Source organism: Aedes aegypti, chromosome 3 (genome assembly GCF_002204515.2).
Source record: "Aedes aegypti strain LVP_AGWG chromosome 3, AaegL5.0 Primary Assembly, whole genome shotgun sequence".
Classification (NCBI taxonomy): Eukaryota; Metazoa; Arthropoda; class Insecta; order Diptera; family Culicidae; genus Aedes; species Aedes aegypti.
The window spans coordinates 387066379-387091638 of record NC_035109.1 but is presented as its reverse complement, the minus strand read 5'-3'; the positions used below and the strand labels follow the sequence as shown (position 1 = coordinate 387091638).

The 25260-nt window shown below is 41.1% G+C and overlaps 1 protein-coding gene across 1 annotated transcript in view; it reads left to right on the top strand.

The window, feature by feature from the left end:
• The window catches only part of LOC110679354 (roundabout homolog 1-like), a 491376-nt gene that overhangs the window by 337945 nt on the left and 128171 nt on the right, over nt 1-25260 (top strand). The window contains exon 6 of the mRNA XM_021853766.1: nt 13132-13279. Coding sequence (XP_021709458.1) covers nt 13132-13279 — 148 coding nt within the window. The remainder of the gene's footprint in view (nt 1-13131; nt 13280-25260) is intronic.

Here is a 25260-nt window from a genome sequence, read left to right as displayed (position 1 = left end):
GTTTTAAAATAGAACGTTGATTTCAAGCAAATTTATAAATAGGGGTGCTAGAGAAAATTTGACGTCATTTGCTTGCCATTGCCATTGGATCGCATCTCAGCAGGCAACAGATCGTCTTGCTCTGACCGGGCGTGCTTCTCAGGCACAGACATCGATAGCGAAGGACCTCCCCGTTTGTCTTGCTTCGCTCAAATCAAACTGTCGAGCGAGCGAGAGAAGATGCCGTCCGAAGCCAAAGTCATCACCGCTGCCGCCGATAAGAAGAAGAGGAAGCAGTCCACAGGAAAATTTGCGGTCGAACTGTGAACACAATCGGGCAAGTCATTCTCGCTTTGTGCTTCACCGCTTGTTTGCGTTCACCCAGCCATCGTCATCGCCGCCATCATTAGATTTCGACTTAAGCCCGGTGATCCACTACCTGTTACTGTGTGCGCCATCCACGCCACGAAACTTTCGGTTCGTCGTATAAGCAAATATGCTCAAATTTATACATTTGAGTTGAGGATTCCCCGTTTGACCATGGCAATCAACTGATAACATCCCGCAGTGTTATTTATCTGTAAGAGCATCAAAGCTAACAAAGCCATCGGCCCTTTTCAGGGCCATCAAATTAGTGGAAAAGAGTTAAAAGAGAAATATTTCCGACTTTATATATGACTTCTTATATTCCTAAATCAATTTCACAGCTACATACAAAATTTCATTTGTCATGAATAATTTATGACTCAACCATTTGAGATTGTACTCGCGGACGCTGCTGCAGTGCCGTCGGGGTGAGTGCTCAACATTCCACAACGATTGTAAAATAGAGTGCCATTTCCAACAGCGTCTTTGATGTTCCATATTTTATGGGAACACTTTGATTAGTAAAATTATCACATGTAACAAAATTGCGACATATTAAGAATGCTTTTGAAAAGACATTCTCATTGAACAATTGTAATAATTTTGGCACCCATGGATCAGAAATTTACCGTCATAATAAAGAAAACGATTGATTATCAATAGCTCGTATTGAATATTTAGTTAATATCAATCAGCAATTCATGTTCGACCAATTTCTCACGCAGTAGCATTCTCCGCAATTTTCAAGTAATTCCAAGCCCAACACATTATTGGCACATACCCATTTTCCAGATTGGTCGATCAGAAAGCGAAGAGCACAAAAGGGAGGAGCATCATCTGCTATTCTGAGGTTATAAAACATGCTTCCTTCGTCGGATCCAGTTTCATTCCAATTCCGCTTTCGAGCTGGTAAGAGCTCCTCCGAACTTGCTCAACGAGAAGTACCTCGATGCTAGAAATCTGCTGAGCTGTTAATCTTCAAGCTGCTAATCCAGCATCTGGTTTGTGAAATCGCTCAAGATTTCTAGGTTGACCGATCCGCGCTTTTAGATTTCGACTCGTGGTAAACTCGTGGTCACAGCATCCAAGCTCAATCGGCCCTTTTCAGGGCCAACATACGTTCATAAAAGGGTTTATTGGATGATATTTACTGATTTATCTATAATGATCTAAATATCGCGGTATACTACAATTTGGTTCACATAATTTACCCCACATAATTACATGAATTTGAAAATTTACCGCTACATCGCCGTCGGACCGTAATAACATCATACTACTCAGCATTGTATAATATTTCTAACAGCATCGTTGATTTATTATATAATGGGGGAACACTTCCTAAATTCTCGAGTATGGAAATTGGAAAATGTATTAAAATTGCGACAGATTTTAAATACTGTTCAATAAACTGTTTCCTGACCCATTGTAAAGAGCAACTATTGATCTGAAATTTTTCTACATGTAAGTCTATTGCAAATGTCATAGTGTATAAATTAGAACACATTGAACATTGATCAGAAATATTTAAAATATGCACGAAACCAAAACATGCGTGATTTTAATTAATTGTAAGCTATTAAAATAATGTTGATATTTTTACTGTTCATACGAACGCGCATGTGAATTTTCCAAGGTATGTAAATCCCTAACCAAGACATCAACTTCATGTATCTTATCCTAGATTGGTCAATCAGAAAAAGGCGAAGAATACGAAAGGGAGGAGCATCGTCTGCAATTCAAATTATGTAAAACATACTATCTTAATGTGCTTACCACATACTTGCTATAATCTCTTAATTCATCTCGTAGCATCATACAATATCTGATTTATCACGAAAAATCGACAATACGACAATTTGAGGATGGTCCGAGAACGCTGCTGCAGTGCCGTCGGGATGCAATAACAGCATAATGCTCATCTTATACGTCCCTTGCCAAGACATCAATTTCATATAGCCTATTTCTCAGATTAACGCAATAGACAACATGTAGAAAAATCAATTCAGATCCATAGTTGCTCATTACAATTGATCAAGAAACAATTTATTGAATAGTATTTAAAATTTGTCGCAATTTTAAAATATTTTCCAATTTCCGTACTCGAGATTTTTGGAAGCGGGGGCCATGACTGGTCCTGGCTGGAAATATTCGTGGGGAGAAACTCGACCCTTTGCTGCAAGAATTTCATTAACAACTCTTTGGTAAAGCAGAAATTTTCCGAGGAAAAGTCTGCTAAAAGTGAACTTTTTCAAAAGAACTCTTATTGATTGGAATATTTATCAACAACTCTTTGTTAAGTAAAATCATCCTAAATAACTCTTTGCTCCATCGCCAAACCAAACCATTTCATTGAATTCATCAACTACAAGAATATGTAAGGAGAGGCAGATGGTGTATATTTCGCTGGCGTTACTTTCCAACAGGTCGCCGGTTGGCGCTGACTACTAATCCGTCCACTGAATGATTTTCAGTTGTTGCTTTCGCTTCGTTGCTCTCTGGTTCAGTTCGTTACTCGCACACTGCTGTGGCTTTCACGCGCTCTTCTTTGCTGCTCCGCTGCTTGATCCGTTCGTTATGCCGTTCGATTTGTGAATGAGCTGGGAGCAGAACAACCAGTGGTTTTATTTGCTCGAGCTCCGTTCACCGATGGCGAGTGGTGGGGTTCTCACTTGGTTGTTTCGTCACTCCGTTCGCTACTCGCACGCGATTGGTTATTGCTTTCGCGCTATTTTCGTTGATGATTCTTCGCTGAGAAAAAAAACTGCAACTGTTTTGATTTTTCATGCAAAATAACCAACTTTGATAAACCATATCTCTGTTATTTATGAACCGATTTGAATGAAATTTTCACAGAATATCAGACATAACTTAAATTTTAACATATATTTTTGAGTGATTTTTCCAATCACACGTTGAAAAGCAGTAACGCTTTGACTAAAGTGAATTTTTTGACGATTTTTTATAATTGACATAACTAAACAGCAAAGTTGTAGATTTTGACGAGATGAATAAGTTTGCTGAAGACAGTTTTTGTGTAAGGCTATCAGAATTTAAGATAAAAAGTTTTGAATTTTTCGTCGAAAATTACAGTTTAGTCAAACCGTTATTACTTAAAAACTTGTAATTGGAAAAATTATTCAAAAATATATGTTTAAACTCAAGTTACATCTGATGTTCTGTGAATGTTTCATTCGACAATATTTCCATAAATAACTGAGATCTAACTTACCAAAGTTGGTCATTTTGTATGGAAAATCGAAAAAGTTGCAAATGCATGTGAATAAGTTGGGGCCTTCCTTAGCCGAGTGGTTTGGTTAGAGTCCGCGGCTACAAAGCAAAGCCATGCTGAAGATGTCTGGGTTCGATTCCCGGTCGGTCCAGGATCTTTTCGTAATGGAAATTTTCTTGAATCCCCTGGGCATAGAGTATAATCATACCTGCCACACGATATACGATTGTAAAAATGGAAATTTTGGCAAAGAAAGCTCTCAGTTAATAACTGTGGAAGTATCATAAGAACACTAAGCTGAGAAGCAGGCTCTGTCCCAGTGAGGACGTTAATGCCAAGAAGAAAAAGAAGAAGAAGAATAAGAAGATGTGAATAAGTTCTCAGTTTATTCGACAAACCAGCTAGAATTTGGTTGAAATCTGGAAACGTAGCTCAATAGTGAGCGATTTCACAAACCGGATTCTGGATTAACAGCTCAGCAGGCTTCTAGCAGCGAGAGTTCGGAGGAGCTCTTACCAGCTCGAAAGCGGAAATGGAATGAAACTGAATCCAACGAAGGCAGCATGCTTTATAACCTTGGAATAGCAGATGATGCTCCTCCCTTTTGTGCTCTTCGCTTTCTGATCGACCAGTCTGGGAAATGGGTATGTGTCAATAATGTGTGAGGCTTGGAATTACTTGAAAATTGTGGAGAATACTAATACGTGAGAAATTGGTCGAACATGAATTGTTGGAATGATCGGCATTCCCTAAATATTCAATACGAGCTATTGATAATCAATAGTTTTCTTGATTATGACGGTAAATTTCTGATTCACGGGTGCCAAAATTATTACAATTGTTCAATGAGAATGTCTTTTCAAAAGCATTTTAAATATGTCGCAATTTTGTTACAGGGATAATTTTCCTAATCAAAGTGTTCCCATAAACTATGGAACATAAGAGGCGCTGTTGGAAAAGCCACTCTATTTTACAATCGTTGAGCACTCACCCCGACGGCACTGCAGCAGCGTCCGCGAGTACAATCTCAAATGGTTGAGTCATAAATTATTCATGACAAATGAAATTTTGTATGAAGCCGTGTGAAATTGATTTAGGAATATTAGAAGTTATAAATAAAGTCTGAAATATTTCTCTTTTAACTCTTTTCCACAAATTTGATGGCTCTGAAAAGAACCGATGGCTTTGTAGGCTTCGATGTTGTTACGGATAAATAACACTGCTCGGACCAGCAAAACTCAGGGGGCTTCTGGTATTTGCCCCTAACGGGATTGCTTCTTGACCACCAATGATGATTTCATCTCCTCGGCCGATGAAATTTGCGGCGGCGATGACGATGGCTGGGTGAACGCAAACAAGCGGTGAACCACAAAGCGAGAATGACTCACCCGACCGTGTTCACAGTTCGACCGCAAATTCACCTGTGGACTGCCTCTTCTTCTTCTAGGCGACGGCAGCGGTGATGGCTTTAGCTTCGGACGGCATCTTCTCTCGCTCGCTCGTCAGTTTGATTTGAGCGAAGCAAGACAAACGGGGGCGTCCTTCGCTATTGATGTCTGTGCCTGAGAAGCACGCCCGGTCAGAGCAAGCCGATCTGTCGCCTGCTGAGATGCGAGCCAATCGGAGAGTGAAAAGCAAATGACGTCAAATTTTCTCTAGCCACCCCTATTTATAGATTTGCTTGAAATCAACGTTCTATTTTAAAACAGTTATTAAACTATTTGGACAGATATGTGGGATTCAGTAAGTAAACGACATGAAGCTTTGATGTCTTATCTTTCGATTGAGGTGCTAATCAAGAAATTTCGTTAAGCCAGCGAAAAGTTATAAACGTTTAAAATATTTCATGCCAGCGTAACGCTCTCGGTTTTGAAATTCCAATTTCACTCCTGTATAGAGAAGAAAGACGTACTTCTACGTCAAAACGGGATGAAATGTTCTAAAATGACCTGACAGTCCATCTGGCAAAGCCAAATGTGGAAACGAATATTGTAGGAGAAGACTTCAATTGCATTCTAAATGGTTTTGATTGTAATGGTGAAACGAAAAATTGTTGTGCGGGACTTCGTCAGATTGTTGATAATTTAGGATTGAAAGATGTTGCTTTGAATATGAAAAAGAATCAATTTACCTTCAATAGATTAAATTACGCTTCTCGGCATGACCGTTTCGATGTACCGCGGGGTTTTATGAGCAGTGTTCTTGAGTTCAAAACAGAACCTGTAGCTTTCACAGATCACTGTGGAATCATTATGAAAATCACAGTAGATGGTCACTCGATTGTAAGCAAAGGTAAGGGATATTGGAAAATCAACGCTACTCTGCTTAAAAACGAGGAAATTTCAGAACTGTTTAATGAAGCTCATGGTAGTTGAAAGTTGCGACATGTTTTTTTCCAGTAGATAAAAGTAAGTGGTGGAACGAGGTTGTTAAGCCCAAATCCAAACAGTTTTGTAAATGCAAAAGTTGGGAATTGAAGAGCGAGCAACGCGTACCTCAGTTTAAACACAACGTTGTTCAAAGCATTTGTCGTAAGAATGCAGTTCAATCTCCGGCTCATCGCTGCTGCAATAAGTTAAAAAGTTCGCTGTGCCCTGGACCCGATGGCATCCCTTCTGTATTGCTCTGTCGTTGTGCTACTGTCCTCGCTGAGAAGTTTTTTACTATTTCACACAGTCCATTGATAACAACTTATTCCCGGAAATTTGGAAGTCCTTTATGTTCCCTGTCTTCAAAAAGAGCGATAGGAGAAATGTTCGGAAAAACATAGGAATCACAAACTTGTCAGTTGTGTCGAAGTTACAGTCGACATTTCAATGTTCTACAAATCGATATCTCTCCCTATGTCGATAATTGCTTGGGTCCTTTCATTCTGCATACGATTTCTCTCTCCATATCTCGATATCCTCCTTATCTCGATATCTCCATATCTCGAAGTGTTCCTGTTGATTTTTTGTTCCCAATTTTCTATCTATATGTCGATATGAGCATAATCAAAGCTTACTAGACCAGATTTATGCGTTTCAGAACAATTTGGAAACTCGAAATGAAGTTTGCTTGTTCATCATTTTCCTAGTAACGGAGTGAATTTCAATCTAGTGTTCATTAAATTCTTGTTCTTTGTCTCGATCTCTCCCTATCTTGATGGTCCTCGAGAAGTAGAGAGGCGACTGTATTGACCATTGCACGAATTTTTAGATTCTAATGCAATTGTTCATTTGCTGAATACAACTTACACACTCGCTAACACCAGTAGGCGTATTTTTTAAAAGCTATGACGTTTCAGAATTAATCAAAACAGTAAAGATGGATGTTATCAAAACTTATTTATTTTCATGTGAGGTCTTTAGCCTCCAGTCACCCCAGCCACTCCTATCTTTATCTACTCACGGTACTGGCCGGCTACAACCAATCCCGATAGGAACTAAGGTCGTGCGTTGACAGGAAAACGGGAGGGTTTGCTTCTGCAGTGTATGTACTGAATTCTATCGGAAGTACTTCAAGCAGTCTTAACCGTTCAAGAAGAACTGAGCTGCAGAATCACCATGGACATCTGCAAGTGTAGTTTCTGCGCTACTCACTGGAGCTTTCCGGCGGAATTTCTGGCAATGATCGGATTGCCTTCTGAAATTTTAAAATGATGTCTAGAACAAGATGCGTTTCGAGAGTCAAAAATTGATCACTAAAATATGTCGAGTTTCAAACGAAACACTTACCAGAGATAAGTTGAGATAGTTTTAATGTAAATTTAAAAAATTGCACTAGTTTTCTCAAAACCTAATGTCTTATTTAGGTATTATCACCTCGCTCGCGTAAAGAAAAAAATAAAACAATGATGAAAAACGTTGGTATCGAAGCAACTGTCATGCTGTTATGCGAGTGTTTGTGTGAGGTGTGAAAATGTTCACTGTGCAAAAATTATTTGCACAGTAGTCTAATAAGGTGCAAAATGCTCAATATGTTACCGTAAAATTAGGTATGAATTGCGTAATTATTTATATCGACGACCTAATAATTTATTTGGAAGAAAACTGTCACCATCAACAAGCTTTGATCGATCAGTTTTTCGAATAGTACAGTAGTACCGAAACAAATTAGTTGTTTGCATTCCGAAATATTCCGTCATAACATTTCACTGATTTAAACACCCGTTGCTTTTCGAAAACCACATCAAAGGAGTGAAACTGCAAATATTGAATGAAGCTACTGATCTCGGAGTGGTACTGGATCCAAAATTGACATTCAACGGCCATTATACTTCGATCATCAGCAAGGAAAACCGACAAATGAACTTCGCCAAGGACTTTACGGATCCGTATTGCTTGAAGTCATTGTTGGCTATTTTGGAAACCACATCTGTTGTTTGGATGCCTAATGACGTCTTATGGGCTTTGAAAATTGAACGTGTGTAACGTAGTTTTATCCACTTTGCCTTGGAGCATTTACCTTTGTGCGATGCAGTGAACCTTCCAGATTATCCTGAACGCTGCAAATTAATTGGTATGGACACCTTTGAGAAAAAAAAACGAAAGATGCAACAAGCTATCTTTATAGCGAAATTGATGGGCAATGATATTGATCCTTCTCAGCAACTTTCCATGCTGAACTTTCGCTATATTCTACGTCCTCTTCGGTAGCGTTATTTGCTGCTGAGCAGGTCTCATCAAACAGCGTTCAGTTATAACGATATTTTCTATAGTTCCAATACTCTGGTTAAGAATCTGAAGATTAAAAATCATTTTTAATTTTTTTTTATTTCTCTGCAAAGCTTTCTTCATGGTATTACAACAGCTGGTCTATATTGGTACAGCATACAGCATGGCTGTTGTCAGGAAAATATGCCGATTGAAAACATTTGTTAAACATATCAACCAAGAATGATAAGCTACTCTTTGTTTTTTTTTTGATGAGGATTGTGTGGTACTGAATGAACATTGTCATAGATGTTGTCTTCCAACCCTGTTATGATGGTTGACAATCAAAAGCCTGTTGAAAGAACTACGAGAATGTAGCATCGGATCGGACATCAAACGATCTAGTAGGCATGGCACAACTTCGACGCCTCACTCCTATAGTAATGTCGGAATGGAATGCAAGGTTCTTCGTGGTGCTCCCGCTTGCCAACAACGATTCTGAGCTTCACATTTAGCGATCCTGCCAGAATTTTAAATAAATTTTCGTTTTTCCTGGAGAGCCTAGATTCGATAGCAAGCGGGAGTGTTCACTAAAAAATGTGTTTGTGTCGAGTGCTTCTTAAACCGCGTGTGAAAATGTGTATTCAGAGTGATTGTGGAGCAAAGGTTGAATCTGATAAAAAAGGCATCTGTAAGTAAACAGCAATGTGGTATTTTCTATGAATAAGAGAAAACTGATTGAAGAGCAAACATGTCATTAATATGTATTAGCCGCTTCACTACTCGTTGAAGCAGCAATGTTTCTCTCTGTTCTTGTTGTTGCTCTTATTGAACACCAGCATCACCTCAACTATTTGAGTTGCGCGATGCAGGCTTTGAAGTCAATATTTTGTTTTGCATTTGAATTCAAACAGATTGCTTCGATGGAAATATTTGAATGTAATAGAAAGTGTTTCATCTGTTTATCCTTATCCGATTCAAAGATTATGATCATTTCGAGCTGATTCATCTAAGTTATGAATTGCGCATTTTGCTTTTATCAGGGACCTATTTTCTGCATAAGTTGAACGGAAAAAGAATAATGTTAGGAACTGAACTATTTTTTTTGCAGAAGTCAATTGAACATATCCGTACAAAACGTGTATAACAAAATTATCGTATAATTAAGTATAATTTGTATAATAATGTGATTTTGCAAAAGAGAAGTGAAGTGTTAAAGTTATTAGTGGTTTTCATGAATATTAATCAATTTGTATAACTTATCAATTAGTAATTTCAATCGAAACTCTCGTATAAAACTCCCGTAACATTTATCAACTGTGTAAATTTCTATACAGTGGCCTCTCCACATCTCGATATCGAAGGGACCATCGAGATAAGGAGAGATCGAAACAAAGAACAAATTTTTGATGAATACTAGATTGAAAAACACACCGTTGCCAAGAAAGTAATACACAAACAGATGTCATTTTGCGCTTCTAACTTGTTTTGATTCCCAAAACTTTGGTCTAGTAACCTTCGATATTGGTCATATCGACATACGGAGAGAAAATTGGGAACAAAGAATCAACAGAAACACATCGAGATATGGAGATATCGAGATAAGGAGAATATCGAGATATGGAGACAGAAAATGTATGCAGACTGAAGGGACCTATGAAATCATCGACATAGGGAGAGATATCGAGATGTAGAACATAGAGATGTGGAGAGTCGACTGTATAAATAATAATAAAACTTCGCTTTGGTTGTATGTGATCATTTCATCGTTTCTTCTGTGATGATACTCACATTTCTATACCTTATATCTCCTGCTTTCAAATAAAAACAAAATAATTTCAATAAAATAAAAAAGAGTGAAAAATGAATGTTAGTGTGTGCATGGACGATTTTGGATTGGTGTTCCAAAAGTAGATTTTTCGTTCCAATTAATCGATTTTTTGATGTTGAAACAACATGAAATCCTAATGCAAGGTTTTTGATCTTATTTTGAGTCGTTGTTCTTGTAAATTTGTTTACGAATGAAGAAATCGAATCGATTTAAAAAAAAAACTTTACAAAGGATTCTATTAAATAAACGAATCGATTCGACGAATCGAATTTTATCGATTCAGTATTATCGATGTTTTGGTCAAATTTGACCAATAATGTACATGATTGTTTTCTTTCCTATTTGCTTCAGTACATTGTGTATCCCGTAATGCTTACCGAACAAGTTGAGTGTGAAGCATATTGAATCGGTGCAATTTGTGAATTTTGTGCCGATAACCGATGAGATCCAAACTATTCAAATCTACTTAATTCATTATTATTTATAAATAAATGTCATGTTAAAAAAATAATAACATGTTTGAAAAAAAAAATGTCCTTAGGGATGGTACACAAATTATGTCACGCTAAATTTCAACTTTTTCGACCCACTCCACCCCCCCCCCCTTTGTCACACTTTTTGTATGAGTTCTCTGAAAATTTTGTAAGACTTGTCACACTTGGCTCGACCCCCTCCCCCCCCCTTGGAGCGTGACGTAATTTGTGCATGACCCCTTAACGTGACTGGTGGTTGCAATAAAAAAAAAATTATTGCCGCGATTGGTGGTTGCATTTGTTTTGGTATTTGGTTATCTTTAACGCGACAGATGATTGCAATGAATATGTCCTTAACGCGACTTGTTCCTATCAATCAATTTGATATTGCTAGCACGATTGGTGGTCGCATATTTGTTCTAAGCAATGGTGGTGTATACTTACTACCGCGACTGGTGGTCGCATACTTGTTCTTAGTAACTGCTATTGATGTTGTTAACTCGACTGGTGGTCGTATACTTGTTCCTAGCAAGTATTATTGATGTTGTGAGCTCGACTAATGGTCGTATATTTGTTCTATGCAATGGTGGTGTACACTTGCTACCGCGACTGGTGGTCACATACTTGTTCTTAGTAACTGCTATTGATGTTGTTAACTCGACTGGTGATCGTATATTTGCTCACAAATTGGTTCCTAATAAAAGTGATATTCACATGCATGCGCGACTAGCGGTCGAAAATGTATCTATAGAATAAGATATGTAAGCCCAATGATGGCTAGTAACTTAGTAGATCAAGATATGTTATATCAAAACAAGTAACAACAGTCAAACAAGTCTTTGAGTGAGTATTTCCGTGATAGTACGGTGGATTGAATGTACAACAAGATGAAAGTCAAACACTTATGCTACTCTGTTGAACGCATATGTGTCAGTTTATCAATAGCAGACATCATGTATACGCGCTTCACATCAAGTGCTTGAGATCAGCTTGCCATGAGCGCACAAAAATAACCGCGCGCTTGAGCACGTGCTATGGTGAGACACATTTTTTTAGATCTCATGTAGCAATGTACTAGCTCAAACGATCACATCTGCACTAGCTCATGCGTCGTCTCATGAGAAAATCTCAATGTGACAGTGCATTTGAGACTCACAGGCGAAGTTTTCAAAAGCAATAAAAAAAGATCAAATTATGGATTGAACTGCCTGTAAGCAGTTTTAACAGACTGACGCAGTTTAACGCAGTTGAGATTCTAGCCTTTGAACTGAAAAACTTGTGCTGGCCACCGAAGAAGCATAGGCATAGGCCGAAGACGTATGCTTCCGTGGGGTTAATGTACTAGGCAAACATAACTGCATAACAGTACTCCTAGTAAGCGCATGTGACGAGCCTCACGAGATGTCTCATGAGACTCGCTCACTAAGATATATTTTGTACGCATGGCACACTAGCTCATTTAGGTATACATGAGAAATACGACACTCTGATCAATAGCAATATTTTGTCCAAAATTCGTCTTAGGTATGTCATTTCATATAATTAGCTTGCCGTTTCTAATGTATAGAACGACAACCGGTCAATAATTTCAACGCCGTTCTGATTGTGTGGGTATCCTAAAGCGGAAAAATGTTTCAAAGTCGCATGTACAAGTGAACAGTTGAGATATGAGACAGTATACATCGGTGAAGTTTTTAGCGATGTGAAATATATATCCTGAATTTCTGAAAGCTTTCGTGATGACGGAAACGATGTGAAAACTCATCACTTCAAACTTTTTTTTTTCCTGAGAAGTGGGAGGATGTGTGGTACTGAATGAACATTGTCATAGATCTTGTCTTCCAACCCTGTTATGATGGTTGACAATCAAAAGCCTGTTGAAAGAACTCCGAGAATGTAGCATCGGATCGGACATCAAACGATCTAGTAGGCATGGCACAACTTCGACGCCTCACTCCTATAGTAATGTTGGAATGGAATGCAAGGTTCTTCGTGGTGCTCCCGCTTGCCAACAACGATTCTGAGCTTCACAAGGATGTAAGATATTTCATCATTGTCGGGGCATTCATATTTTTGAATTTTTAATAAAAGTGCTCACTTCTGCCGAATCAGTTTCCCAGGAATCCTCGCAAAAGTTCTCTGGAATAAAAATGTTCATTACTCAATCGAAGCATCATATCCAAGTTTACTCTGTGTTCAATCTGTTATCTGCTTCCACATATCATGCAGAATTAGATACACCTCTGCCTGCAGTATTGATATGCACTCGACTCGAAAAGAACCTACGAATGAAGAGTGCCACTACAGCTCTCGAGGCGCAAACATTTAATCGCATTTGGTTCACATTCAATCGCCAATCGAGAGCCCCATGAAGCCTTCTTTACCGACCCTCGCTCCGTGCTCTAACCATCCATGGCTTTATTTGCCCAAGCTCTCTAGTCAGCCTTAGTAGTTGGGCCACTTGCATAATAGCACTCATCCACCGACAATAACCCGAATGAGCAAACATCGTCATCGTCGTCGTCGATCCTTTATGTTACTAGCTACCATCAACCATCATCGAACTCATTCCGGCTTTTGCCTTTCTTCCACTTTTTTTTCTCTGTCCATTCACAGGACTCATTCGCCGGTGCATCGCATCTGTCGGAAAGTCCAACACTGCTGCTGGAACGTGTCGATCGGCACCACGCCGGAATTTACCAGTGCACGGCGGACAACGGTGTTCGGGAAGCAGTGCACGCCGATATCGATGTAACGGTGCTGTGTAAGTATTGTTTTTTTTTGCTCTGCCTTTCTCTACTAGCTGTAAGTCCTGTCCATGGGCGTAGCCCAAATGAGCTGATATGCTACAAATGTCAATAGTTCGTTTGAAAAAAGATTTTTGAAAGATTAGCATTCATATATAACATTGCGTCATGATAAATTTTCAGATGATTCTTAGAGTCCAACTGAAAATCAACGTTCTGACAAAGACCTTCTCAGATCTCTAAGGTTTTATTGAAAATCTGCAATAGATCTTGCAAGGAAGCTTCTTAGAATCTATTGTGGAGCTTTCAAGGTGTATTGTACAGATGTTTGGAGAAATTTGAATATTTTTCTTGGAAGAAATGATAGTGGAACCTACTCTAGGATTTTTTAGAGGAATTGTATGAACATTTATGTCAAAAAAAAACTGTACTAATTGATTTCTTCAGATATTTTCTAACATGGACTCGTTACTCACCCAACAAATTGAGCTTTACTTGCCACGACAGATAAAGGAGGATGGATTTATTTCATTGTTTAACGTTTCATGCCATAAAGGTGCAGAGATTGTGTTGTGGTAATTTATGCGTGAAAGTTGTGAATGTACTATTGAAAGCCCCTCTAATGAAAACCCTGCACACGCCCATGGTCCTGCCGCAGAACCATTTGAAAAGGGTGGGGGCAGTGAATGTGGTTCGGGGATTCCATTGAGCAAACAGACCATAACCTGCAGCTTCTATCGTTCGTTGGTGTCACGAGTCCGGAGCAGCAGCTGGCTTTCAACGTGCAAGGGGGCGAGCTATGGAAAGGGGAAGTGCAAGGGAATTGATTCCAGTGGTTTTTCGAACTTTTACGGTGCAGTTTGCCAATTCAGAAAAGCCATGAATTATGAATAATTGACTGGTGGAACTTCAAATAAGAGCTTAAATGTCTTGAAGAGATGTTCGTTTATAAAGATTTATAGCAGCGGAGGGAAACGGCTCGTGAACCACTTTGGGCGAAGGTATGGAAATAGAGTGGAACTAGTTAAATGGATCTTGAAAGCATTCATATCCCGAAACCAAATAGTAGTGATTGTACCTGTCGTACTCGAATGTTTGGGGGGACATGGAAATCATAACATTATTTACACATTGCTACAGGTATGGAAAGATGGCCAACAGTGAATAGTAAGCCTATTTTGATGGCATACACCTATCAAGTACCATGCGTCCCCTTCGTTTATAGTTTGAAGTTTGAGCTTGTTCTCACAAGTGAATGGGGCAAATAATTTTAAAGCGTGGGGTAACTCTAGGTAATACGCCCCACCCAGGCGAAACGTCTCTCTTCAATATTCAACGAACCAGGTTCAATATCAAATTGAAAATGATTGGGAATCCTTAAGAAGACAGGATCGTTCATCAATTTGTAAAAAATCATGTAAGTTTACATGAAAATGTGCTCATTGTATTCTATTTTCCAATCGAAACCCAGTGAACACATTTTTGACAGAATAACTGCTGTTGAAGTTTCGATGTTAACGATGATGTTAATATTTGGCAGCCGTATCGTGCAGCAAAGCAGAGATACTGCAAAAAGTTTTAAATGCCAAATTGTAAAGTTATGTATTACGCAGTCTTTTTAAACATTTATGGAGTTAAATATCAATAAAATTAAATCATTAAGGCCTTCCTTATCCGAGTGGTTAGAGTCCGCGGCTACAAAGCAAAGCCATGCTGAAGGTGTCTGGGATTGATTCCCGGTCGGTCCAGGATCTTTTCGTAATGGAAATTTCCTTGACTTCACTGGGCAGAGAAGTATCATCATACCTGCCACACGATATACGAATGCTAAAATGGCAATGTTGGTAAAGAAAGCTCTCAGTTAATAAGTGCTCATAAGAACACTAAGCTGAGAAGTCCCAGTGGGTACGTAATGCCAAGAAGATGAAGATGAAAAATAAGATGATGAGACCGTTAAATCATTAATGGACATAATTGCCAAAGGCTGTATCTGGGTTTAAGCTCATTTTTATTAACATATCAGTTGTCGAAAGTAAGGCTTAGATCAGCAGTCCTGCACGCATATCTAGAACCACCACAATTTTATCAAACATGAATAAATCTAAAATTTTATTTCACAGAGTTTAAGCTTATGGTCCAAACTTAAAAAAATTAAATCAAATCCAATATTTTAATAATTTAAATTGAAGGCTCAAGCAGCATATGATATTACGGAGCCGAATGAATTTTGATTTTTTCTGTCAACATTCTAACTCAGCTATCAATGATGGTTCTGGGAATAAATGTCCTTGGTGCTTTTGCCTTGGCAAAAGACTCCAATTGATCCTTGCAAAAGACTCAATGAATCCTTGAAGAACCCTGAAAGAAATTTCTTCCAGCAGATGTTTCAGTCATTCCTCCAAGAATTTCTAAGGAACTGTGGTATTGATGTCGCAAGAAGCTTTTCCAGTAAAATCTCCAGAAAACCCTAAAAAAATAAACTCGTGCTATTCTTCAATTTGCTACTTCAGGATTCCCTGCAGAATCTTAGAATTTATCCGGAAGCTCATAAAAACTTTTCAAAACTTTAATTGTCTGCAGGTTCCACATGAGAAGCTTGTGTATGAAAAAAAAAAAAAAATAGATTTTACTTAACAATTCAAGTTATGGCCGCAAAAATTCTAAAAAAACACATTCAAAGAGATTAATCCTGGAAGGGGAAGGTAAATATGCTGAGAGATTTGATGATCTTTTAAAGAAAAACTTCTTTACGAAATACCCGGATAATCAATCCCTCATGAAACTTTTATTATAATCTTTGAATAAATTACCGGAAAAAAAAGGAGAGTAAATTATTCTTAAAAATGATTCCCCAATGAATTTTTGAAGGAACTTCTAGATGTCTGCCTGAGGGTTTTTTTTTTCAGAAATATCAAGAAAAACTTTATTAGCTGGAGATTTCTGGAGAAGTTTCCCTTGAGAAATGAGTGGAAGAACTTCTGGAAGATTCAGTAGAGAGGCATCTAGATCAACTAGAAGAGTTCTACCAAAAAAAAAATGCTTGGTTTGATTTCGAAACGATATTCGTGGGGTGGGGTTCATGAATGAATCTTTGTGGTCATTGGTGCCGAGTGTTTTGGATGTCCTCATGAACATTCAGCCAAAACACATGAATATGCAGCCAAAACACTCGGTAAGAAATCTTAAAGATATTATTTAAAAATAATTGAAAAAGTCTCAGGAAGAACCGAGTGCGCGTTGATTTTTTTTTCTTCTCTCGTGTCATCCCGCTTGCGCGTGATTTGCTAACCAGTGCGTCGGGGAAGCACAAGCAAACGTGCTCGTTTTCTCCTTCTCGTGTCGTCGGCAGTGCGGAATCAAAGTCAACCGTATCCAGTTCACGTAGTACGAGTGCGAAAAGATATTCGTGTTCAGTGGAGGATGGATATCTAACTGGTGAGCTTGTTTCATGCTTATAATTACACAATAATATCGAGGCAACGTTACGTTGTTGGATTTTTCAAACAAACTATGGATGATTCGTCACTTTAAGTATCGGCATAAACCCTTATTCCTATTACATATAATTTTATTGAACATAGCTTTATGGTCCTCCGAAAATCTAGGGGGTTGGTGTCAGGCCCTGCAAGCCAACCGTAGAAAACACATCAGCACAGGAACGTCAACGAGAGAATACGGACCGGAACAATCGGCAAAGACCACAGCGACGAAAATGGACTAGCGATTGGAAACTCGGTACGTGGAACTGCAAATCTCTCAACTTCATTGGAAGTACTCGCATACTCTCCGATGTACTGAAGACCCGCGGTTTCGACATCGTAGCGCTGCAGGAGGTGTGCTGGACAGGAGCATTGGTGCGAACGTTTAGAGGTAATCATACCATCTACCAGAGCTGCGGCAACACACGCGAGCTGGGAACAGCTTTCATAGTGATGGGTGATATGCAAAGGCGCGTGATCGGGTGGTGGCCGATCAATGAACGAATGTGCAAGTTAAGAATCAAAGGCCGATTCTTTAACTTCAGCATAATCAACGTACATAGCCCACACTCCGGAAGCACTGATGATGACAAGGACGCATTTTACGGCAGCTCGAACGCGAGTACGACCGCTGCCCAAGCCACGACGTCAAGATCATTATAGGAGATTTGAACGCTCAGGTTGGCCAGGAGGAGGAGTTCAGACCGACGATTGGAAGGTTCAGCGCCCACCGGCTGACGATCGAGAACGGCCTACGACTGATAGATTTTGCCGCCTCCAAAAGCATGGCCATTCGCAGCACCTACTTCCCGCACAGCCTCCCGTATCGGTACACCTGGAGATCACCTCAGCGGACAGAATCGCAAATCGACCACGTTTTGATCGATGGACGGCACTTCTCCGACATAACCGACGTCCGAACCTATCGTGGCGCCAACATTGACTCCGACCACTACCTGGTGATGGTGAAACTGCGCCCAAAACTATCCGTCATCAACAATGTACGGTACCGACGCCCGCCCCGGTACAATCTCGAGCGGCTGAAACAACCGGATGTCGCCAATGCGTACGCGCAGCATCTTGAGGCAGCGTTGCCGGATGAGGGCGAGCTCGATAGGGCCCCTCTTGAGGACTGCTGGAGGACAGTCAAAGCAGCCATTAACGACGCTGCCGAAAACGTTGTCGGATATGTGGAACGGAGCTCAAGAAACGATTGGTTCGACGAGGAGTGCCAGGAGGTTTTAGAGGAGAAGAATGCAGCGTGGGCTGCAATGCTGCAGCATGGTACGCGGCAAAACGTGGAACGATACAGACTGAAGCGGAAACAGCAAACCCGCCTATTCCGGAACAAAAAGCGCCGCCTGGAAGAGGTGGAATGCCAAGAAATGGAGTTGCTGTACCGTTCTCAAGAAACGCGGAAGTTCTATCAGAAGCTCAACACATCCCGCAAAGGCTTCGTGCCGCGAGCTGAGATGTGCCGGGATAAGGATGGGAGCATCTTGACGGACGGACGCGAGGTGATCGAAAGGTGGAAGCAGCACTACGATGAACACCTGAATGGCGCAGAGAACTCAGGCACAGAAGGTAAGGACAGCGAAGGCGATGGCTACGTCAGCACAGCGGACAGCGGAAATCAACCAGCTCCCACGATGGGGGAAGTTAAGGATGCCATTCAACAGCTCAAGAACAACAAAGCCGCTGGCAAGGATGGTATCGGAGCCGAACACATCAAGATGGGCCCGGACAGGTTGGCCGCTTGTCTGCATCGGCTGATAGTCAGAATCTGGGAAACGGAACAGCTACCGGAGGAGTGGAAGCAAGGCGTTATATGCCCTATCTACAAAAAGGGCGACAAACTGGAGTGTGAAAATTATCGTGCAATCACCATCCTAAACGTCGCATATAAAGTGCTATTCCAGATTCTCTTCCGTCGTCTATCACCTATAGCAAACGAGTTCGTGGGAAGTTATCAAGTTATCGACGGCCGCTCGACAACGGACCAGATCTTTTCCGTGCGGCAAATCCTCCAGAAATGCCGTGAGTACCAGGTCCCTACGCACCATTTGTTCATCGATTTCAAGGCGGCATACGATAGTATCGACCGCGTAGAGCTATGGAAAATCATGGACGAGAACAGCTTTCCCGGGAAGCTCACAAGATTGATCAGAGCAACGATGGACGGTGTGCAAAACTGCGTGAAGATCTCGGACGAACACTCCAGTTCGTTTGAGTCTCGGCGGGGACTACGACAGGGCGACGGACATTCGTGCCTTTTGTTCAATATTGCGCTTGAAGGTGTCATGCGGAGAGCCGGACTTAACAGTCGAGGCACGATTTTCACGAGATCCGGACAATTTGTTTGCTTCGTGGACGACATGGATATTATTGGGAGAAAATTTGAAACGGTGGCAGATTTGTTCATCCGCCTCAAACGCGAAGCAACAAGAGTCGGGTTTATGGTGAATGCGTCAAAAACAAAGTACATGCTGGTTGGCGGAACTGAGCGCTACAGGGCCCGCCTAGGAAGCAGTGTTACGATAGACGGGGATACCTTCGAGGTGGTGGACGAGTTCGTCTACCTCGGATCCTTGTTGACGGCTGACAACAATGTTAGTCGGGAAATACGAAGGCGCATCATCAGCGGAAGTGCCTACTATGGGCTCCAGAAGAAACTGCGGTCAAGAAAGATTCACCCCCGCACCAAATGCACGATGTACAAAACGCTCATAAGACCGGTAGTCCTCTATGGGCATGAGGCGTGGACTATGCTCGAGGAGGACTTGCAAGCTCTTGGGGTTTTCGAACGCCGAGTGCTAAGGACGATCTTCGGCGGCGTGCAAGAGAACGGCGTGTGGCGGCGAAGGATGAATTACGAGCTCGCTCAACTCTACGGCGAACCCAGTTTCGTGAAGGTAGCTAAAGCTGGAAGGATACGCTGGGCAGGGCATGTTGCAAGAATGCCGGACAACAACCCTGTAAGGATGGTGTTCGCTACGAATCCGGGCGGAACAAGAAGGCGTGGGGCGCAGCGAGCTAGGTGGATTGACCAGGTACACCAGGACCTGGAGAGCGTGGGTCACAATCGAGGATGGAGAGAAGCGGCCATGAACCGAGGGAATTGGCGAAATATTGTTGGCGAGGCTTTATCAAGATAATTGATGTAAAGCCAAATAAGTAAGTAAGTAGCTTTATGTACTTGTCATTACTAAAAACATCCTTTGAATGGTTCGACATTTTGAAAATCGACGTTTCTTCTGAATCTTCTTTCTGAAAATATCTTTTAACGCGAGAAAAATGCAAAAATAGTTTTAAGTAAGAGTAATGTTTTTCCTTCTTATCCATGGATCGCATCATCGACCAAAGATGACTCCCAGATCGTTTTTCTTTTTCACTAATAAACACTCTTCCCTTGGTGATTGTGAAGATGCAGAGATATTCTCGGTCTTTACACCCTAACATTCCTTCCCCACTCCAACTGACTGAAAAGACTTGGCCGGTGCCGTTATTAATAGATAATTTAGATCTCCTGAAATTGCCCTTCAAGAGTAAACGGAAACTCCCATTTCTTATTCACTTGGATCGAAGTGCAATTTTCTTACCAGTTCCGATCAACCACGGAGTAGCAACCATTGGCATGTACAGTCAGTCTATGCTATGCTATGCTATGCTCTTGAAACCCTTAAATTAGTTTTTGGAAGATCCTTAGGATTGTTTCTTAGTTGAAACTACCATCTTCGTAAAGAAACAATTTGAGGTATATCATTGGTAACTCCTTTGAGGAATTTCTTGAGGTTGACTAGAAATCCCAGAAACAAGAGATATCCAAAGAAAAAAAAGAAGAACTTGTTGAGAAATTTCTAGAGGAATCTCTGTACGCTGCTTGTGGAATGCCATGAGCAACTCTGGAAAAATTCGTTTAGGAGTTCCAGTGGATTCTCTGAAAATTGCTTGAGTGGCATTTTTCTGCAAGAACTTTTGGGGGATCCAAAAAACAACTATATGAGTCCAAAAAACAACTACGGTAGTTGTTAAACTTCCACTCGGCTGGTTGGCCGTAAACCACGATTCATAATTAAAACAAGTATTTATCGAGCAACGGACTCATGTTCCGTAACCGGTCGTTTGAGAACGTCGCGACCCATTGGAAGCCCACACAATAGAAACCTCAGCCAGCGCAGTTGCTGGCTAGTGTAGTGTGCTATTCCTATATCTAAAAAACAATGCGCTCTCGGGCTAGGCATTGGATATATATAGAAAGCGTTGTGTTTGGATGGGCATCTAATTCTTCCGAAAGAGGTGCACTTTGCGAAAGAGGACCACGTGATTATTGAGCTGAAATCGAATTCAGGTTAACTTCTGCGTTCATGAGTCCTCTCATGGCGTAGTGGTTAACGCGCCCCAACTAGAGATCGGGGAGTCGTGAGTTCGATTCTCACTGAGAAGACGTGTAACTTTTTCGCAAATCTTCACATCAATTTGTCCATCTAATCCAATTGCAAATTATATGTAATGTTTAGCTTTTCGGTAGTTGTTAAACTTCCACTCGGCTGGTTGGCCGTAAACCACGATTCATAATTAAAACAAGTAACTATATGAGGATTAATGAAGGAATTCCGATTAGTATCCCTCGAAGACCTCATGAAATAATTCATGAAAAAAAAACCCTTTAAGATATTCCTGGTGAAATCCCTTAATAATCCCTGAGATAATCCCTGTAGGATCTTCTAGTGGGAATTCTTGAACCAATTGATGAAAGATCTTCTATGGTCATGGTTGAAGCACTGGAACAATTCCTTGAAATGTTTCTTAAGCATTTCTTGGAAAATCTCCTCAAAGATCTACTGCAGGAACTTCTTAAAGTCTTCCTGAAGTAACTTCGGATAGAATTCCAAATAAAACTTTTAAGATTTTCCGGAAAAAAAATCCTGCGAGATCCTTTTAGTGTTTTTCAAGAAAAAACAACCCTGGAGGAATTTCAAGAAATTCGTGGAGGATTTTCTGTGGAATTGTTGCTCATGGTAATCATTGGCAGGAAAAAGGCACGGAAGAAAATTTTAATAATTGACAAAATTGCAAATATCTCAATTCTGTCCTTCTCCATAATTTTTCCGATAAAAGAATGTTTTGTCATATGTTTTAGCTTTACTGTAGACTAATGTTTTTTCCGAGCTACTCAGTGTGATATTCTCTTACCTGCATGCTCAAATCACATGCACCATTCAGAGTTGCTTAAAATCAATCATATCAGCTGATGGCTGATGGTCAAAAACTATCACTATTACTTGCGAGCTATCAATATCACTTCGATTTGACACCTAACAGCAGTGATGCGACATCGCACTCTAGATCATAATCACTGCGGAATGAGTGATCACGTGGTAATTATTCATGCTATTACTGTTTTTCAGTGACCAACGAATAGTTTCAATCTATCTTCAACACTGTCAAAAATATCATACTGATAAATTGCCATTTCAATTGCTTAATTTAAGGCTAAACTTAACTCATCAGTGATATCCACATTCTATCGCCATCAATGCACTTGTGATGGAGTAGACAGCATGATGTTGATGTGATATAGATTAATTCGAATTGTATCGCAGTCGGCCTGTACAAATCAGCAAATTTCATGCGTTGATAGTGACTGCGAGCAACTTTGGCACCATTTTGATAAATTCCCTTACGTTGAATAGCATCTTCTCTCAGCACTAAAGTACGACTGTGTTGAGTTAAGCCTCTCCTTCAAATCCACATCAATCCTGAACATCAATTTCCCTTAGAGCAACTCACAGAATAATGAACAATTCCTCTGTAAGCAAGTCACGCATTTCTCTCGATAAATTAGCACAGCCATACAACTAGCGAGGGGGTGTGCTGTTCGCTGATCAATATTTGACTGTGACTTAAATACAAAACTACAAGAGATACAAAATTGCACCCAAAGAAACAATGGTAGGAAACAAAAAAGTAAACATTTTGTAAAAGAACATTTTTGTTGTTTATTACATTTTTTCACGAAAAAACAAATACAGTTTTTGGCATTTTTAACAGAAATGTCCAAGTGACATTATATAAATTAACTGTATATAGAGCTTAGAAAAATTAAGCTTTAAGCTTTCTATTCATGCACTCGTGCACAAAGATAGATTTTATCATTGGTCTTTTATGAGATAGTACAAATTAAGGTGAAGATACATCGATGCCAAACCTCAAATTTTCAAGAGCACAAATCTGATGAATTGAGCATCCACCAGCGAGTGACTAATCCATTAAGTTTTCAGCTTAAATGGATGCAAGGATCTGCAAGGAGAAATTTGTGCTCTTAAAAATTTGAGGCTTGGCTTCGATTCATCTTCACCTTGAAGTTGAGCAAAATTAAAAACACTATTTTTTGATTTCTGACCCTTTGGCAATTCGTCTTGTTTTCAGAGGCCCTAACCTGAGGGGTGTGAACTGGATATCAACAAGCAGCCAGGCTGCTGTCAAGCTCAAATTTGCATCAAAATGATCCGATTATGCCTAGAAGTGTGTGGTCATTATTTCGTCACGCTAAAAAATGTTATACATTTTATGAGACACAGAAATCAGCTGTTGAAGAAACGTTTTACTTGGTCTTATTGATGCGTAATATTTTTAGAACTTCAGTGAAATATATTTATACTAAAATACGGTCAAAAACTATCTGTTTCAGGTGATTCATTGGAATTATTGCCCTTATCAAATTGCACGAGCTTAGTGTTTTTTTTTTCCTTCTAAGCAATGGGGGGATAATCTGCTCAACAGACTCCGGACCGAGGTTCGGGAGTGTGGGGTTGGGGACCATTTACTACGTACAAGCAGTAAACAGGACTACACCCCCGACCCACTAAACCATTTCCATTGCCGCCAAACCCTTCGTCTCTCCGGGACCACTAAGAAGGCATTGCTTCGGAGAGGGGCTATTGCACATCGCATCCTCCAGGTTAGCTGCGTAGCCATGCAGCAACGAACATCGATGACACGCTTATGGGGGTCCACCAAGCTAGCATGCTGGCGCATTGCCAGCTTCCCGGGTGGTCCTCACCTCCCGTTATCCGCTGAGGCGGGCAGGGTCGACCACTAAGCCCGCGCCCAGCTGCACCGCAGGTATCAAGAACTGATACTGCGGGCTTCGCAATTTGACCTACTGAAGGCTCAAGCCCTATCAGCTAGCACCAGCTGGGATTGCTGACGAAGGGGCCTCCACCTGCCCCGAACAACCAGAGGCTCGTATCCACCCAGTATGCCGGCGCCACGACAGCAGCGCTACCAGGAAGTTCTCCCCGCGGCCACTTAATCGCTGTAAGGGTCGATTTCGACCGTAGGGCACCGGTATGACCTACGTAGCTGACCGCGAACCCTTGGACCATCTGTTGTTTAGCGTCTGCACTAGTCACTCCTCGAGTCCACTCGCCACCTCCTTTGGAGTTCCGAGACGATGTGGGTGATAGCCGATGAAAAGGCATTCCAGCCAAACTCGTCTTCACACATCCTCTGGACCAAATTGTCCGGAGTCGTGCCCCGACCGCATGTGGCAAACATGCGGTCACGCATTGTGCGGAAACGCGGGCACACGAACAAAACGTGTTCCGCCGTTTCCTCTAAACCTGCACAAACTGGACATTCGGGAGAACCCGCATGACCGAAACGGTGTAGATACTGTCTAAAGCATCCATGGCCCGAAAGGACCTGTGTTAGGTGGAATGCTAGTTCCCCATGGTGCCTATTAACCCAGATATCTAACCTCGGAATCAACCTGTGAGTCCACACTCCCTTGGTGGAACTGTCCCACGCACGCTGCCATTTGACCATAGAGGCCAGTCTGGCAGTCCTGCGTATGCCTCTTGTGCCGCGCCTTTCGAAGCACTCTATGTCTTCCATGATAAGGATACCAATAGGCACCATACCGGTGATGACGCAGAGTGCATCGTGTGACACGGTACGGTACGCGCTCGCAACCCTCAGGCACATTAGCCTATAAGTACTCTCTAGCTTGCTACGGTAGCTATCGCTACTCAAAGCCGTGCCCCAAGCCGGGCCACCATACCTCAGTATGGACGAGGCGACACTGGCCAGAAGCTTACGCTTGCTGGCGTACACCGCAGAGCCATTGGACATCATCCGGGACAGTGCCACAATAGCTGTGGAGGCTCTCTTGCAGGCATAATCGACATGGCTACCGAAGGTAAGCTTGTCGTCGATCATTACCCCCAAGTGTTTGACGGAGCGCTTCGAAGTGATTGTGCAGTCGCCTACACTGATCACCGCTTGCTGCACCGACTTTCGGTTGTTGACAACAACAGCCTCAGTTTTGTTGTGAGCCAATTCCAGTTTCCTGGAGCTCATCCACTCCTCCACAATTGCGATCGAGTGGGCTGCAGTCAATTCCATTTCTTCGATCGATTCACCGTAGACCTCCAGCGTAATATCGTCGGCAAAGCCAACGATGACCACACCCGCCGGGAATTTTAATCTCAACACCTCGTCGTACATGACATTCC